This window comes from Rhopilema esculentum, chromosome 21, assembly GCF_057945365.1.
Source record: "Rhopilema esculentum isolate cy_ngs chromosome 21, ASM5794536v1, whole genome shotgun sequence".
Lineage (NCBI taxonomy): Eukaryota > Metazoa > Cnidaria > Scyphozoa > Rhizostomeae > Rhizostomatidae > Rhopilema > Rhopilema esculentum.
Genome location: NC_142835.1, coordinates 890,459 through 906,304, shown reverse-complemented (window position 1 = coordinate 906,304; position 15,846 = coordinate 890,459). Strand labels below are relative to the sequence as shown.

Genomic DNA, 15,846 nt, shown 5'->3' with positions numbered 1-15,846 from the left:
ATGTCGCCATTATATTTTTTGCACAATCTGGTTTTCCCAGAAAATGCTGCCTGATAGCAGAATCGCATGTTTTGGTTTTAGTCCTACTTTTAGATCTGCAATGTTTGCTTTTTTCAAAGCCATTTTCAAGTTTTGTATCACCAAAAGATTGTTTGCATATTTCAAAACATTGACTTCATGTTTCTCAGGGGCGCCGGGGAAGGGGGCCAGCTGCCCCTGTTGCCTTCTGATAGGATGGGCAAGGGGGGCCAGAATGCCTTTTTCATTTAAGTGCCCTTAAAACCGGCCATTTCTTATAATCAGATAGATTTATAGTAAATTCTGGTTATAGTGCCTAATACATGACGACTTTTTTCAAAACATGTAAAAAAATTCCTACAGAAGATCGAAGTAAATTGGCAAATACGAAGGAATGAATAGAAGCTAAGAATGTTCTTTAGAATGCCCTTTTACTCAATCCTGCCCCCCCCCCTTGCCCCTTGTCGTTCTGGTGTCGCTGATGTTTCTAATGAGTAGGTGCTTTAGGTTTCTTTTTCGTTGCCTTTTTGTTTATCCAAAACAAAGCAGCTGAAGTAGGGTCAAATTCTGATACGCTTGGCATGTTTTGAGACACATACAGATAACTGAACATCGTTTGCGGAGACAGGGAGGCACGGTCATTTGTTTTTATTTTGTGTATGTGCTGATCAAACGTTCAACGTCTGCAGAATGTGGCTTAGCTGCTACGGTCCTTGCGAGGGCTGTTCGAATTACCATGTTCTCATCTTGACTGACATGAAAAAGCCCATTCCACAATTTTGAATTTTCAAGACCACAATTTGGATTTCCAAGACCACAAAATGTGGGAAAAACCACACTAAAATAGGCTCAGATTCCCAAACAATTTTACGAGTTCAAAGGAAAGTGGCAGGGTTTGGGTGCGATGTCCTTTGGCCGCCGCTTCATTTAATGGTACAGGTTTAACAACCCTCCTGTTTTATTAAGGTTCTCACTAAATTTTGCTCTCTCCATTCAAATAAAGTTTTGTACTTTGATAACTTAACGCTGCTGCCTACTCATAGGCCTAGAACAATTGAGTCCCCCCATTTCAACCTTTAAATAGTATGAGTTTACACGGCAAAGAGTTTCTCTCAGGGGGGTAATATAAAGACTTTGACCGTCGGATTTCCTGTGGATACAGACAATGAGGCGCAAACAAAGCGCAATCAGTTCAGTAGGCATCAAAATGGTGATCACACGGCGACATTTCAATGGGAACACAGTTTTTTGGCTCCTGTTTCTGGCTTCCAACGCTTCAGCACAAATAAACCTTTTCTTATCACCTGATCAAACGAAGGAAATCATCGGTAAGTTTATAATCTCGCAAAATATTGCCCATATCAAAGCGATCGTGGTAAAACGACAAGACATATTGTGGCCTAACAGCCTAATCTACTGATCAAGACCACTTCAAATCAACGGCGTTTCAATCGTGATTACATTCACATATTTTTGCAGACTTGTAAGCTAGTGGAGATGAATTTATATGCCTAAAATTTAAATCGAAACTATCGTAAAATTATGATTATCTAGTTATTATGACCAACTGACCACCTACCATCATCTAAATTTTCTTTGATTTATAAAGGAATTCAAAACAACACATGACTACCACCCATTCTCTGCTTATTGCTCAAAGACCAAGATTCCGGCGTCGGATGCTTTTAGTGATTTGTAAAGAGATTTCTTTCCCTTCTCTTGCAATGTATTCAGAAAACAATTAGATATTATTTTCTTATTCATTCCCTTATATTGTTAAGTTTCCTCTGAAGAATGCAAATTGTAACAATTTTTTCGTTGATTTTATTTTCCCCGTGACCGAGTAACCATTGGTCAAAGGAAATCGTAGGCTAAATCATTTTTCAAGCAGGAAATTTAGATTATGAATAAGAAATTTAACAGTTTTGCACACTTCACAATATGTTAGACAATTTGAAAGGAATAAAAATACGCAAAGGAATATAATTACATTACATTGAAAATAATCAAAACTATGTTTAGCACAGTGATATTGTGCTACAGAGCTGAAGGGAATTAGATTCTGTTGCAAAAAGTAACAAATTACTTCTTATTGATGGATTCAAATTGACGTCATCAATTTTGTATCTCGCTATCTACGGATCTTTTTCGAAAATGGACTTCAGAATTGAAATATTCATCTTTAAATTAGTTTATACTGTAAAATTCATGTTGTTTGGACCGTTTGGTCACATGTTACTTTGTTTCAAAAATTTAGATATTTCTTTAGAGTTGACCGGAACTTGCTGCTGCAGTGAAAAAATTTCACTAATATTTATAATATATATATTTATATTTATAAAACATTTATTGTTTATTCATTTGTTCCCTTAGGTCTGGAAAGTGAAATAAGCTATATTCGTGATGGAAAAGCCAATACCAATGCTATAAATTATGATCTCCCAGTGCCATTTGATGTCAACAAAATTGTATTTACATGGCAGAACTTCTTGGGACCATTTCGCTTAAGGCAGTCAGAGGCAAGACTTGTCTATTTATTTAAAGTGCACAACTTTGTTTTATATCTCATTTTGTCTGGTTTTCATTTTTAAATTTTTGGAGATATTGATTATTTTAGCAACATTATTGAAGTTAGGATTTTATATACATGCAATTTAAAAACTTGTTTTAAATGAAAAAGTGAATATTTTCTTATAAGCAGCATTTCTACAGAATGTACTACAGACATTGAAATTTTAATCTGAATTTTAATCATTGTTATTGCTACTTTTTGCCACATCTTTCATTACTTACATCAGTGATAACAGAATTGTTAATCTAAGATCATCTTTACAGCTTGTACCAGCCAAGCCCCTCCAGACTGTTGTTTATACCTTCAATGTTTCATCTGGAGACATAACAATTTTGCCTGAGCCATCTATTAATATAACCAAGAGTGGAAGTATACCAAACAAGCCATCAAGTAAGCAGTTATAAGATTATACAGCAATCACAAACTGTTGTTTTTATGGAAATTGTGGGTGTGGTACTAAATTTTCAAGCATTGATCACTTGAAGGTGATGTTCCTTGTCAGGGATTTGCTTGTTGTCCAAACTAAATGTTGAAGGAGAAAAAACCATTTACTAAATTGAAAGGTAAAAGCCTTGGCAACTGTTCATCTAAAGTCAGTGTATTTCCATCAATGTTTTCAATTTCAAATGAATGAAAATTTGAATTTTATTCTGTTTTGAAATGAACTAATGATGTTTCTGCTGCAATGAACATAGCCTATTGCTATCAGAGATCAAGATCTTATAGCAAAATTTCTTATGGGCTAAATGTCCAGTTTTATCTTATGTTTTGGGGCAGCAAAAACGTGTGTTGATCAGAATACAAAGGCAACTTCTTTTAAATGCAAAGTTGCGTTTAAAACCAAAACTATAGCACAAAGGGACCACCTGTTTGATTTGCATGAAACGGTGAGGTTTGTAATCAATTAATTCAGACCATTTTAAAGCAAATTAGCAGGATCAGTCAAAAAGGATGGTAAAAGGGAACTTTCCCAGAGCTTTAGATCTGAAAACAGTTTAAGTTGCTATTAGCAAGCTTCTAGCCAAAAGGCCAAGCTGCCCATGCTAGAAACTGTTTTTTTGCTATTCAGCAGGGCATGAAAATTTATTTTTCTCCCTGCGACTGGAGTAAAAACCATGCATAAATTTTCTGCAAGAATGGGAAGGTAAACGTAAAAAAGGGTAAGGTTCCAACAACTGTAATGATGTGTCACCTGTTTTTTATAAGTAAAAGGAGAAGCTAAATTATAAAGATTTAAGCAATTTTACTACCACTACAAAATCAATTTCTGTTTTGGTGACTGAAAATTATTCTTTATCCATGAACAACTAAATTGAACTGGAATAGGGACTTAGCTATGATATTATTTTCCTAACTGGTGAGAATATTCTTAAGCCAGATAAAAGACTATATTTTCAAAAACATTCTCAAGGGTTCTCAGGTAGGAAATTCAATTTAACCTGTACAAGGGACCTGCATGAAATATATTACTTTTGTCTTCATGTTTTTTCCTTTTGATGAACATGAAAGAAACATGTACTTCTTGCAAGAGGGTATTTTGTAAAATATTTCCTGCAGAACTTTATGCAGGAATGAATTTCCTGCAACCACCCGGTCACATGGTCGGGCGGGTTTTCATGCCCTGCAGTATTCAGATTTAATTTGCTACCTTCTGGATTATGTACTTAGCTTTGGTTGAAAAAGATTGCATTCATTGGTTGAGGCTCATGACTAAGTTATTGTTGAATTTGAGTCTTGGGAAAGCAAGGAAAAGGAGTATTTGTCCTCTTTGATTCCCATTTGTAAATTCAGTCATGATCAATGTGAGAGAAGCCATGTCCGAAACCACAGTTATGAAATTTTTTTAGCATATGTTTCTTTAATATTGTCTGAATAATTTCTCTTGCTCTTTAGGCTTTGCAATAGGGTTGATGTGCATCAAAGGTAAAGAAGGAAATGTTCCTGTGCGAATTGGATTGACTTTAACTGACTTCAATCAAACAGCTGAGAAATATAATGTCAGAACCTTGGACTTCAAGTTTATCAAAATCTGCAGGAAAGGTCGGTGTAGCTATAATTCCACATCGATTTGCTGAACTGAAATTATGTTTATCCTTAAACTTATTTGTAAGATATTTGACATTTATGACACTTTGATATTTTTATAATAAAATTTGAATGGACAAATTTTGAAACTTATGAATCCAAAATAATATCATAATTTTTCCTATAACTTAAATGTCATTTGTTTATTTGATTTATTTGCTTTATAATTAGATAAGTAATTGCAGAAAAACAGAAGAATAAAGAATTAGAAGGATTAAAGATAATAATAAACTATTTTACATTTTTTTAGGTTTCCAGCCAGCACCAGCAAAAGAAACCCCAAAGAAAAGAATCAAGAAAGGTATTTGCTATGTTTATATAGAAAGGGAAGGCATATATGACTTACCATTTTGAATTTTATGCTAAAATTCTTGCTCTGAATTGTTGCAGTTCCAGTCCTGGTATTATGAATTTTGTTGGCGTTATGAAATCCTGATAGCATTTTAAATGCCATGTATGTATTTGAAGGGGTGTAACACTGTTTGAAGAAGCATATGCAAAGTTTTCAACCAAACAATTTTTACGGAATTTTGAAGATGTTTCTGGAAAACAAAATAATTTAGTAAAAAACATACAATTTCTCCGTATTTGTGTGAGAACAGATACTATTTTGAGTTACATTGATACTCTCAAAAACTAAGTCATCTGATACCAAACCAGAGTCATTCAAAATTCAAAAACACTGTTCAAAGTTGAGTCATTCGACAGAGGAATCATTTTAAAGAGCATTGTTTTATTTGGAACAGCATTTGAAAAGGAGTCATTCCATCTCAGCAAAAAGAGCTCGAACAAAGAGAAATACGGAGACATATACAAAATTTGGAGTAATGGACAACACACACAAAAGAAATGAAAAGTTACTTTAAAAAATACAAGCAAGAAACAAAAGAGAAAAAGAATGGAAATTCAAAACATCAAACTGGGCATGCAATGAAAAACATGCCACGCCTAATATTACAAGGACTGCAGATCCAATATTCTGCTTTGCTTAAATGAGATGGCAAAGGTTTTTTTACTTAAGATTCATATGTTGTTTAAATATTGTGTGCTCAAAAGAAAAGTTAATTAAAGTTTCTGGTGCAATTAAATGTTTCTGTGTGCTTTTTATCTTGTAAGACTTTTCTTAAACAATATGCATGTTTCTGTGCCTTTTTATCACCTTCAGCCTACAAATTTGCTTATATTCTATCTTAATACATTAATGGGACTTCTCGCTTCAGGTGCAGCAGAAATTGATAAGACCAGCGTGTTTTACATAGCAGTGGGAGTGGCCTGCAGTACGATTTTGATCATAGCCATTGCTGTTGCTACATTGCATGTTCAATCGATGCCAAAAAATGTTGACCCAGGGAAAGAATTCAAAGATTATATGTCACAAAGGTAACTTATTGCACTTATTGTTCTTGCTTCTCGTTGTTTGGAATTTCAAGGTTTATGTTTATTAACAGCTAGTCATAGTTTTAGTTTCTCCAAGTACTCATTGCTGTCAACCAGAGGCATTGAAAGGGGGGTTAGGAGGGGCAAAAGGTCCAGGGCCTGTGCTCCGATGGGACCCGGTGGCCCATCATAATGTAGTAAGATCTATTCACAATGCAAAAAGCTACATTTTAGTAACATAGGAATCAACACCTATAAGTTTATCGCAGAGAAAAACTTATGTCCACATGTCCTTGATTCATGTAAAATGTTTTTCACCTTCCTGTAAAAATCCTTAAAAAACTTTTACAACAATTTAACTAAAAAGGGCTTTCCCTAGTTATCTGGGACACTGAAGGGGGTGGCCACAGAAAATTTCCTTAAGGGGGTCCAGTTTTGTGAATCACCCCTGGGCCCAAGCTGCCTCTCGACAGCCCTGCTGTCAACATCCATTTATCTGAAAACCTCCAGTTATATATGCGAAGCTTTCCCATGATTGCACATTTCTTTGCAAAAAAATATCTCAGTTATCTAAACAAGTGACAGGCAGATCAACAGGGGTAGGCAGAAGCTTTGTAAAAGAGCTATTTTGTTATTGTTTTATAAAAAAACAATGGTGAAACCTTGGGGCAAGTAGGTGGTCACCTTCCCCCCCCCCCCAATATTTTGGAAGACAATGGTCTATTTAAAAAAACCATCTGAAAATATGATGTCATCTTATCAAAACAATAGGCCTGCCCCTCCCCCAATATTTGAGCAAGTGTCAGCCCCTGGTTAAATAGTTCATTGCTCTTTTTTGATATTGCCTGCACCCCTGTGTCCCATAGTTTCTCTCAGATAAGAATTTACAATAGGCACAAAACCAAAGTATCTCATATAGTCACGCAAATGATTTCAAATAAAAATTAAGTCTTTGCACACTTTCCACTACTGAAGCATGCCAATCAATTTTCTTTCAATCTTCTTTTTATCTGCATCATTTTATCTTGCAATAAAGTCTTTTAGTCAATGTATTTTGTCAATGGATCAGCAATTAAGTATCTCCTTTGATAAATCAAAAAAGAATTAACTTTTGAGATTACTTTCTTTTCTCTTTAGTGATACTACTAGTCAGGGGCATGGTACTACATCAAGGATTTCCCATCCTGTTGGAACATTGAATTTTCAGGGTAAGTTCGACTTTCATTGAAAGAATAATCTTGTTTTTCTCCCCTTTCTTTTTTGCCTAGAGATTCTGTGAAAATTAAGTTGCAGTTTGAATCTTGATATTTATTTCTCTAATGCAAAGAAATATGTTTTTAATGTTTATTTATTGAAATAGTTTTCAGAAATATTTTATTTAAATTTGTAATTTTTATTTTTCAGTTGAAAAGCAGAAGAAGGACATCCGTGCACGTATGAAGGATATTGAAATTTCAAAGAATCTGCTTACATTAGGAAATGTTGTTCAGGAAGGTAATGAATAGTGAAGTCTTTGAGCTCTTTTCTCCAATTTTTTTTATATATCAATTAACAACAACTAAAACTACTAAAACTACTAAAACTACAATTAAATTAAGCTGTGACATTCATGGCGAGGAAAGACACCAGGTCACTGAGTCCTCACACCGGCAATATTGAATCCATCGATACCTGAGAGCTGGTCAAAGAGAACCTGGCGCTTCATGCTGTATAGAGGGCAGTGCAGGAGAAAATGCTCATTGTCTTCTTTACCAGTGCCACAGACACACATTGGACTTAAACAGGCAAAGTTGTGTTTTAAATCTTTGCCCATTCAAAGCGCTGAATTCAACCCTAAGCATGGTTAGAAGTCTGATACCCAGAATGTCACGAATGTTGTAGGTAGGATTGTTAATTGGCCTAATGATAGCAAGCAGATTTATTTTAAACTGGGAAATCGACGGAAAATTTCGTACTTTGTTATCCAGAAGATTCCATTCAGGTATGGTATTTTGGAAATACGAGTTTGAGTACCGAATTGTTCTTCCAGTAGGCTGTTCATAACTATGTGGGTTTCTTAGATTATAAATCAGGTTTCGCTGCTGAGGTATCTCTAAATAAAGGTATTCTGGTGCTTTAGCTTTGCACAGAGAAAAGAAATGGCACAGTCTTCGGTACCATCTACAATTGTACAGATTTTCCCATCCTAATTCGTCATAGAGCCTTTGCCTACTTGTACCTCTCCAAGCGCCTGTGATAGCTAGAGCAGCAGGGTATTGGGTCTGTTCTAACTTCTGTATGAAATGATGGTGCATTTCAGAGTCATGTTTATGGTATATAATATCTCCATAATCCAAATGCGGTCGAACGTAAAGCTTATAGATTTGGTCAAGAACCTCTATACAAACGTAATTTGAAAGACATTTTATCATTCCAATTCCTCTGCGTGCCTTTAGGATAGCCTCTCTTTTATGACTTTTGAAATCAAGTTTTTAGTCAAGAATCAGTCCTAGGTGCTTATGCTCATTTCCAAGTCTAAGTTTTGGATGTTTCATTTTATATGCCTTTTACAGGAAAAGATAACTTCCTCTGTTTTATTAGCATTTAACTGCATTTTCCACTCCCATGCCCACAAATTTATCTTTTCATCTAGGTCTTTTCAATCAATTTGGAGAACCTAGATAAAGCTTGATTTTTTTCACCTACTGTACCGCGATTATACCAACGAGAAAACTGGAATTTTACACCCCTTGTGTCAAATATGCCCCTGAACATAAAGCTACTTTTTATTTTTGCAACGCTCTTAAAAGCTACTTTCCGTAAATTCTCTTTTAAGCCCCCTCTCAAATTAAGCCCCCTATCTTATGAGCCCCCTTTTCAGAAGGAAAAATTTAATTAGCCCTCCTCTCAATTTAGCCCCCCCCCCATATTTTCACTGATGCTGAAATAAGTAAATTTGACAAAAAACAGAGATTTTCATTTTATCCATTGGTCGTTCAATACTTCAGATCAAATCAAAATTCACACCATGTCTCTTCCAGTCATGACAGATCCGAAGACAAAGATTTTATGTGCATTAAGCACAGGCAATGTGAGAGCCTTTTCCCAAAAAACAGGCTGTTGGTACTCTGAGGGGTGAAGTTGACCTTTTTGAATCCTCGGTTACTGAAGGCAACATGTCCCAAGAAGATATTTTAGAATTGATAATTGATGTTTTTTATTACACAAAAAAACAAAAGTTAGTTTACCTCTATATATAAGTGGTTTTTTATTACAAGATATTTATTACAAGCACCCTTTCTCAATTTAGCCCCCCTCTCTTATAAGCCCCCCTTTAAAGTGCTGAAAAATATAAGCTCCCTGGGGAGCTAAAAGAAGAATTTACAGTATTTGTCAAGTTTTGTACAAAGCCATTCAAATTTCCATGTTACTTTTCACCAAAATTTCAGATAAAGTTATTACCCCCAAAGAATACAGCAAAGCTCAGTACCTCAGACCATAGACCACACCCTGTGTGTAAACAGTCTGTCTGTTGATGCCTTGATGTAATCAATATTCAATAGTAATGATTTCTGACTTCCTTTTGATTGATCTTTCAAAATTAAACAGCTTTTCCTAGAAACAAATTGAAAAAATTTCAGCAGCATACCCAGATACAATCTTTGAAACCCTTGGAAAAACCCTCAGTTGAAATAAAGTTCTCAACAAGTCTCTTTGTAGCTACATAAAAGTTTTCATTTGCCAAAAGGCTTAGAGTCTATCACATAGCACCTAGTGTGGTACCTGCTGCCAAAATTGCAAAGAATGAATAGAAATGCATGTGCTGCTAATTGCACTAATCATATTGAAAAACTGTCATCTCTCTAACTGAAGAACAAAGGGGTTAGGGTTCAGCTGTTCATAACTTAAAGCTTACACACCACAAAAGATCTTTTTACTGGCAACCTCCAAGCCAAGAGGTCATGAATTACTTGTGGGTACAAGGTATTAGCTATGATAAATTTTATGTGGTCACAAATCCAATTCTTCAAACATAGAAGCAAATCATCATCCAAGTTTTCATCTAATATTAAGCTTCTTTTCTTGTTTCTGTCAAATAGGGTTAGCTTTTCCTTCAAAAGAGATTTGCTTTCTTAATTTTATAGCCAACAGCATCTTTTGTTGTTGAATAACTTTTTTCACATTATATTGTATTATATTATGATATTATATTATAATTATGTTATTATATGATTTTTATTATATCATATTATGTTATATTATGTTATAATATGTTATGTATGTTATGTTATGTTATGTTATGTTATGTTATGTTATGTTATGTTATGTTATGTTATGTTATGTTATGTTATGTTATGTTATGTGTTGTTATGTTATGTTATGTTATTTCATGTCATATCATGTCATATCATTTTATATCATTTCATATCATTTCATATCATTTCATATCATGTCATATCATTTCATATCATTTCATATCATTTCATATCATTTCATATGTTAAATTATTTCGTGTTATTTATATGATATTTAATGCCTTTGTGTGCAGTGATGCATATACTAGATGATTAAAGGTAAGAAGTTGTTTCATCGCTGATCAGAAGTAAAACTTTGTGTATCTGTTTGCAGGCGCATTTGGAAGAGTTTATGTTGGATCACTGTTGAGTAGTGAAAGTGGCGAAGAGCAAAAAGTGTTCATCAAGACAGTAAATGGTATATCCAAATCTCTTCATTTAAATATGTTCAAAACCTGTTTCAAAAGCTAAGAATTATTATGAAGTTTCGCAAGGGAGCGAAGGATTGTGAAATCAATTATCCTCCGTGTTTTAAAATGCAAGATATCGAATCAAAAATCTGTAGCCTATATTGTAGAAAAAAATTCGTGTATTTAGCAAAAGTTAAGTGAAAAATTTGTCATTAAACTTTCCCAAAATTTGATTTGATTAAACATATCTACATCGAGCCCGCTTGTTGATGTTGCGAAATTTCTCTACAGACCAAGCTTCGCCGGAGCAAGTCAATCTGTTTTTAACTGAGAGCAGTCTTTTGAAGAAGACCAACCACAGAAACGTGCTACCAGTAATGCATGTGGTCCTTGAAGATGGAATGCCTCCACAAGTCATACTTCCCTACATGAATAGAGGCAATCTTAAGAACTACATGCGGCTCTCTCGAACGGCGGAGCCTTTAACAAAGGTTTGTCTTTATCTTAAATTGTTTTTATTCTTTTTGGTTCTAATGCAGCTTTTCTTAAACAGTGAAGTAATTACTTAGGCAGGTGTTTAATTGACTGTAAAACATCACAGCAAATCTAATCTCAATAGAATCCCTGGCTTTCGATTTGCAATACCCCAACCATATGAATCCGTGTTTATCCTCTTTGCCAGTCTAATGTCGCTGACCACCCACTCTAACCCTCGGCTGAGTTAAAGGCCTGCTGTGTCGATACTGCTGTCAGCGTAGTGATTTAGTTTTAGAAAATTGATAGTGGCCAAAGCCTGTTTTCGTGAATAATGGTTTATTTCTAAGAATTTGCTGTTTGCAAGATAGTTAGTGTTTAAGCTTTCTTGTATAATCCTTCAATAATCAATCAAGTTTTCATGGCAATAAACGATGAATTAGTATTTAATTCCTGGTCCATAGTTTCAAAGTTGTATCTTTTCATTATAATATTTTATCTATGATTTTCTGAGAATAACGTTTGTTCCTTATTTGCATCGAAGACTCTGACAACAAGAGATATTGTTTTCATGGCAATACAAATTGCGCGTGGCTTACAGTATTTGGTAAAAAGAAGAATATTTCATAAAGATGTTGCAACAAGGAATTGTGTGTAAGTTTCTTTCATTAACTTTCAACACATTGCTGACATTCTTGTTTTACAGGTTTCTTTCTGAACTCTTGTACTATTGTACTTTTTGCACGTTTTGTAGAGGTAACGCCAGTGTTGATGTTTTTGTTATGATTTGACCAAGGGGCAGAATAAATGAATGATGTAGAACATGACTTCTTTATTTCGATGTATTTTAAGATTCTCCTACAAAACAAGCAATTTTGTAACTTGTTTTAGCCTCTCAAATTATAACAAACTTTAAAATGTTAGCGTTGGTTTTCGCAGTTATCAAGGTGGATTAAAGTGGACATTTAATCTAAGGAATTTTTGACATAAAAGCATTCAACTTGGTTATTCCGTGCAACGAGCAATGTCATGTCGTCCCGAAAGGTGTAATGATGATTTTGACTTGATATAAAGTGTATTAATTCCTTTTAGTGTTTGTTATGACTTTTGTTCGTCTACTTAAAGGTATAAAATTGTGTCAGGTTTAACTTAAGAGTAAAGTTAAGTTATTTTGTTTTCATAGGGCTGACGAGGAGTACCGGGTGAAAATAACAGATAATGCATTGGCACGAGATTTCTTTCCTGGTGACTATCATTGTCTTGGTGATAATGAGAACCGACCTGTCCGGTGGATGGCCGTAGAAAGTCTGGAGTTTAATACTTATAGTCCCGCTAGCGTCGTGGTAAGTAAAATTGTTTTATAATCTCTAAAAACTCTTAAGAAACGAGAATTGTCGTAATGTAGGCTAGCACCAGGGAAGTAAAAGGACTTGTAACTTGTTTTAAGCTCTTATAGCTAATTTTTAATTTTCGTTTATACCTGTTTAAACCCACATCATTTCTATCTAAGCACTGTAATTTTTGGTTTATGTACAAAATCATGTATGGCGTTATCTGCTTTTTGGAAATTTGAAAGGTCCTCGACAGTTTGACGGCCAACCTCAATGTTTTGTTTTATCATCCAAGCCACTAAAGTGAAATACAATAAAGGTGATAAATAATTGCCACATTGCAGCATTAATTATATACAAACTCTTTAATCTCCAGTGGTCCTATGGTGTGCTTCTTTGGGAACTTACCACACTCGCTCAGACGCCATACGCAAATGTTGACCCATTTGAAATGCTACGTTACTTGAAAGCGGGATTCCGTTTGCCGCAACCTCTAAACTGCCCCGATGATCTGTTCACTGTAATGGCTTGCTGCTGGGCACTGGCAACTGAAGAACGACCACATTTCAGCCAGGTTGTCACCTGCTTGGAAGGCTTCTATAGCACATTAAATGCATTCATCTAAATTGGTGAACGCTGCTAGTAATTCGTAAACCAGGTATTACTTGCAAGTGCTACTGCCTCGAGTATTTGATGACGGCTTTGGCTACCAGCTCAACACCACGAAATGGATTGTCAATGAAACGTGCGCTAAAGTGTTCAAAGTCGCGTACACTGAGAGCTATTCGGATTGCGTAGCTAGCACAGAACTTGCATAGACAAGCCTGGCAATGAGAAGAATACATTGATATACTGCGCTCTTTTGCGAGCTAAAGTGATGGAAGATAAACGCAAGATTATTGTTGACGTCATCGTTTGTTTGAGATAACACAAAGAGCAAACCAAGGCTCTTTTATATTGGGTTACCTATAAAAACTCCGTACAGTAGTTGGTAACACACGTATGTATTGCTGGAACTCTCTGCGATAAGCTCTTGGTTTCAAAGGAGTCATACGTTTTAGGGCCTTGTAGTATTATGATTATACATTTTAATTTCGTTTTAGATTGGAGCTAGCAAATTCCAATTTTATTGTATTTTAGATTTTTAGGTATTTGTTTAGTGTATATTTTTCATGTTTACAAGTTGTATGCTAATGCGGTTAAGTATTTACTCAGAAAACCAGTCTTCCTGTATTTGGCTCTTCCTGGCCCATGTCAAATCAACTGTCAAGATTTTGTTTGATCCAAACAAGCATATGCACTGATATTTTTTCTATAAGATTTAAACGGTGCTTCGAAATCTTACTATGCTCCATTCAACTGGTCAAAAATTGTTCCTTACCGAAAGTCATATTCTCCTATGATATGGTGAAAGATCCCCAATACGTACCAGAAAAGAAAAATCCCTTAATAGCTACGTGCAATTGAACCCATTTTTGTGAATTGCAGGAATCAAATGCAAAAATCTTTGATGCCTCCTCTTTTTCTGTAAATAGTCCTTTATATTTTCTGAAAATAAGTTTCCAGACTTGGATGAAAGTAATATTTAGAATTTAAAATCCATTCAGTTTCGAGTGTCCTGTTACGAACGATGAAACAAACTTTCCCCGCACTTTAGTAGAAATTGGCGTTAATTTCTAAAGTCTTTATCATCAAATGGGATTCAAATTGTGGTTGATAATAAATCTATTACAATCTAGATTAACTCAAAGTGTGCGACCGTTGTTGTGATTGTTACTTTGGATGACCCATGATGTTTTCAATAATGGGGCTCGTTGTCAAGGCTACCATCATAACGAAATGCTAATACTATCAAAATGATCAACGGAGTAGTGGTGTTTTGGTTCATTGTAATTATATAAATGTTTGTCTTGTTATTATTTGAATAGATTCTTAGTTGTATGCATTAAGGTAAAAGTATGTAACTTAACATTTTTCTATTTTGTGTATCATAGGTAAAGTAGCTTAAGTTAATTTTCCTTCCACTGTTCTGTGGGAATCGTTCGTGTGATGCCGTTTTAATGCGTGTTTATAAATTATTTTGTAAGGTTGAAATATTTGTTGAAACAGGAAGCTTTGTATATGACAACCGCTTGTTTTTTGCACGTTTTCTTACAATTTGTTTTAATTTAGTTACTGAACGGTCAAGAAATAATAATTCAAAGGTTTCTGCAACTGGTGATGACCCTGCCAATATAGGAATAGAACTAGTATGTTGATAAACATGGCAAAAGTAACCATCGATATTGCGACAGCCTCACCCCTGTTCTTGTTTTCTCGACAAAAAAATTCAAATTCGTTTATGAAACAAGACTTAATAATTTAACGGAACTTGCTTTTTCTCAGTTTTGTTTTCCCAGCCAGAATAACCACAAATATTTTTTCCATCCTTCAAAATAATTTTGGAGGAAGAAATGTGTGCAGATATTGGCAAAACTTGCCTAATTCGTGGAGTATTTGCTTGAACGGGAGTAAAATAAGTTGATATTTTCTCTCATTGTACATGGTTGATCATCACAAAATTTGGTAGCTGACAAGTATATGCATAATGTTATGATTCTGCTAATCCCATTTTGCTTCGAGGCAACTGTTTGTTACCCGTTCTTCTAAACTGAATTCCAACCACCAAGACATCATCAAAGATCGTTCCAACTTCTTAGCAACTTTTCATCAATATTTCAAGCCCACTTGGTATTGAAGTGTCTAAAAGGTTACCAAAACCGTAGTTTGATGCAGTGACTTGCAGTTTTCCACCTATCCTACCAGCCAAACCTAAAAGCCCGTGGATCATTGCAACATAATAAAAGTGGCTGAATGTTTTGCCACTATCCCTTATCATTAAATTAACCTTTTTAGAAAAATGAGACAGATATGAAAGCGAGGTTACACAATATTAGAATTATCCTGTTAGATCAGCCTACTCATTTGCTGGGGATTCGTCGGAAGAACTTTAGAAGACAATTTGAAAAATAGAGGAAGAAAATTATCCCTGCATTAATCATTTACAAAAAGAACAATGGAGGAGCTCAACAATTAAGATGAACAAAATCCCGATTACCCAATCTGGTCATTTTGCATAGTTTTAGAAAAAGCCAATCTGTGAAAATAATTATTTCAGTTTCAGTGAATGTATAGGCAACAGCGGTTTTAGGGACTGCGGGGCCCGGAGCCACAAGCATCTGCGGGGCCCTGTTCTTTACAATTTCTATCTTTTCTCTTAGGTGTGGGGCCCCCTTTGGCTACAATAAGTGCGGGGTCTGGGACCA

The 15,846-nt window shown here is 35.0% G+C and overlaps 1 protein-coding gene and 1 long non-coding RNA gene across 2 annotated transcripts; one reads left to right on the top strand and one right to left on the bottom strand.

The window, feature by feature from the left end:
- Positions 1-1,214: 1,214 nt before the first annotated feature.
- Positions 1,215-14,669, top strand: LOC135684113 (inactive tyrosine-protein kinase RYK). Its single transcript, XM_065199521.2, has 13 exons — positions 1,215-1,346; positions 2,392-2,537; positions 2,854-2,980; positions 4,484-4,630; positions 4,926-4,976; positions 5,896-6,055; positions 7,190-7,260; positions 7,457-7,546; positions 10,661-10,744; positions 11,028-11,227; positions 11,755-11,864; positions 12,394-12,553; positions 12,918-14,669. Exons 1-13 carry the CDS (start codon positions 1,226-1,228, stop codon positions 13,164-13,166), a joined length of 1,716 nt encoding a protein of 571 aa, XP_065055593.1. The 5' UTR covers positions 1,215-1,225; the 3' UTR covers positions 13,167-14,669.
- LOC135684120 (uncharacterized) lies at positions 2,975-10,398 on the bottom strand. The gene is made up of 3 exons (XR_010515858.2): positions 9,522-10,398; positions 5,022-5,217; positions 2,975-3,112 (listed from the first exon to the last, which is right to left on the bottom strand). It is a non-coding gene; the product is annotated as an uncharacterized LOC135684120 (long non-coding RNA).
- Positions 14,670-15,846: the final 1,177 nt, after the last annotated feature.

Coding starts and splice junctions, on each gene's coding strand:
- LOC135684113 (XM_065199521.2), top strand. CDS start 1,226: ATGGTGATCACACGGCGACATTTCAATGGGAACACAGTTTTTTGGCTC. Junction 2,538..2,853: donor TTCGCTTAAGGCAGTCAGAG/GCAAGACTTGTC, acceptor TCATCTTTACAG/CTTGTACCAGCCAAGCCCCT. Junction 2,981..4,483: donor TATACCAAACAAGCCATCAA/GTAAGCAGTTAT, acceptor CTTGCTCTTTAG/GCTTTGCAATAGGGTTGATG.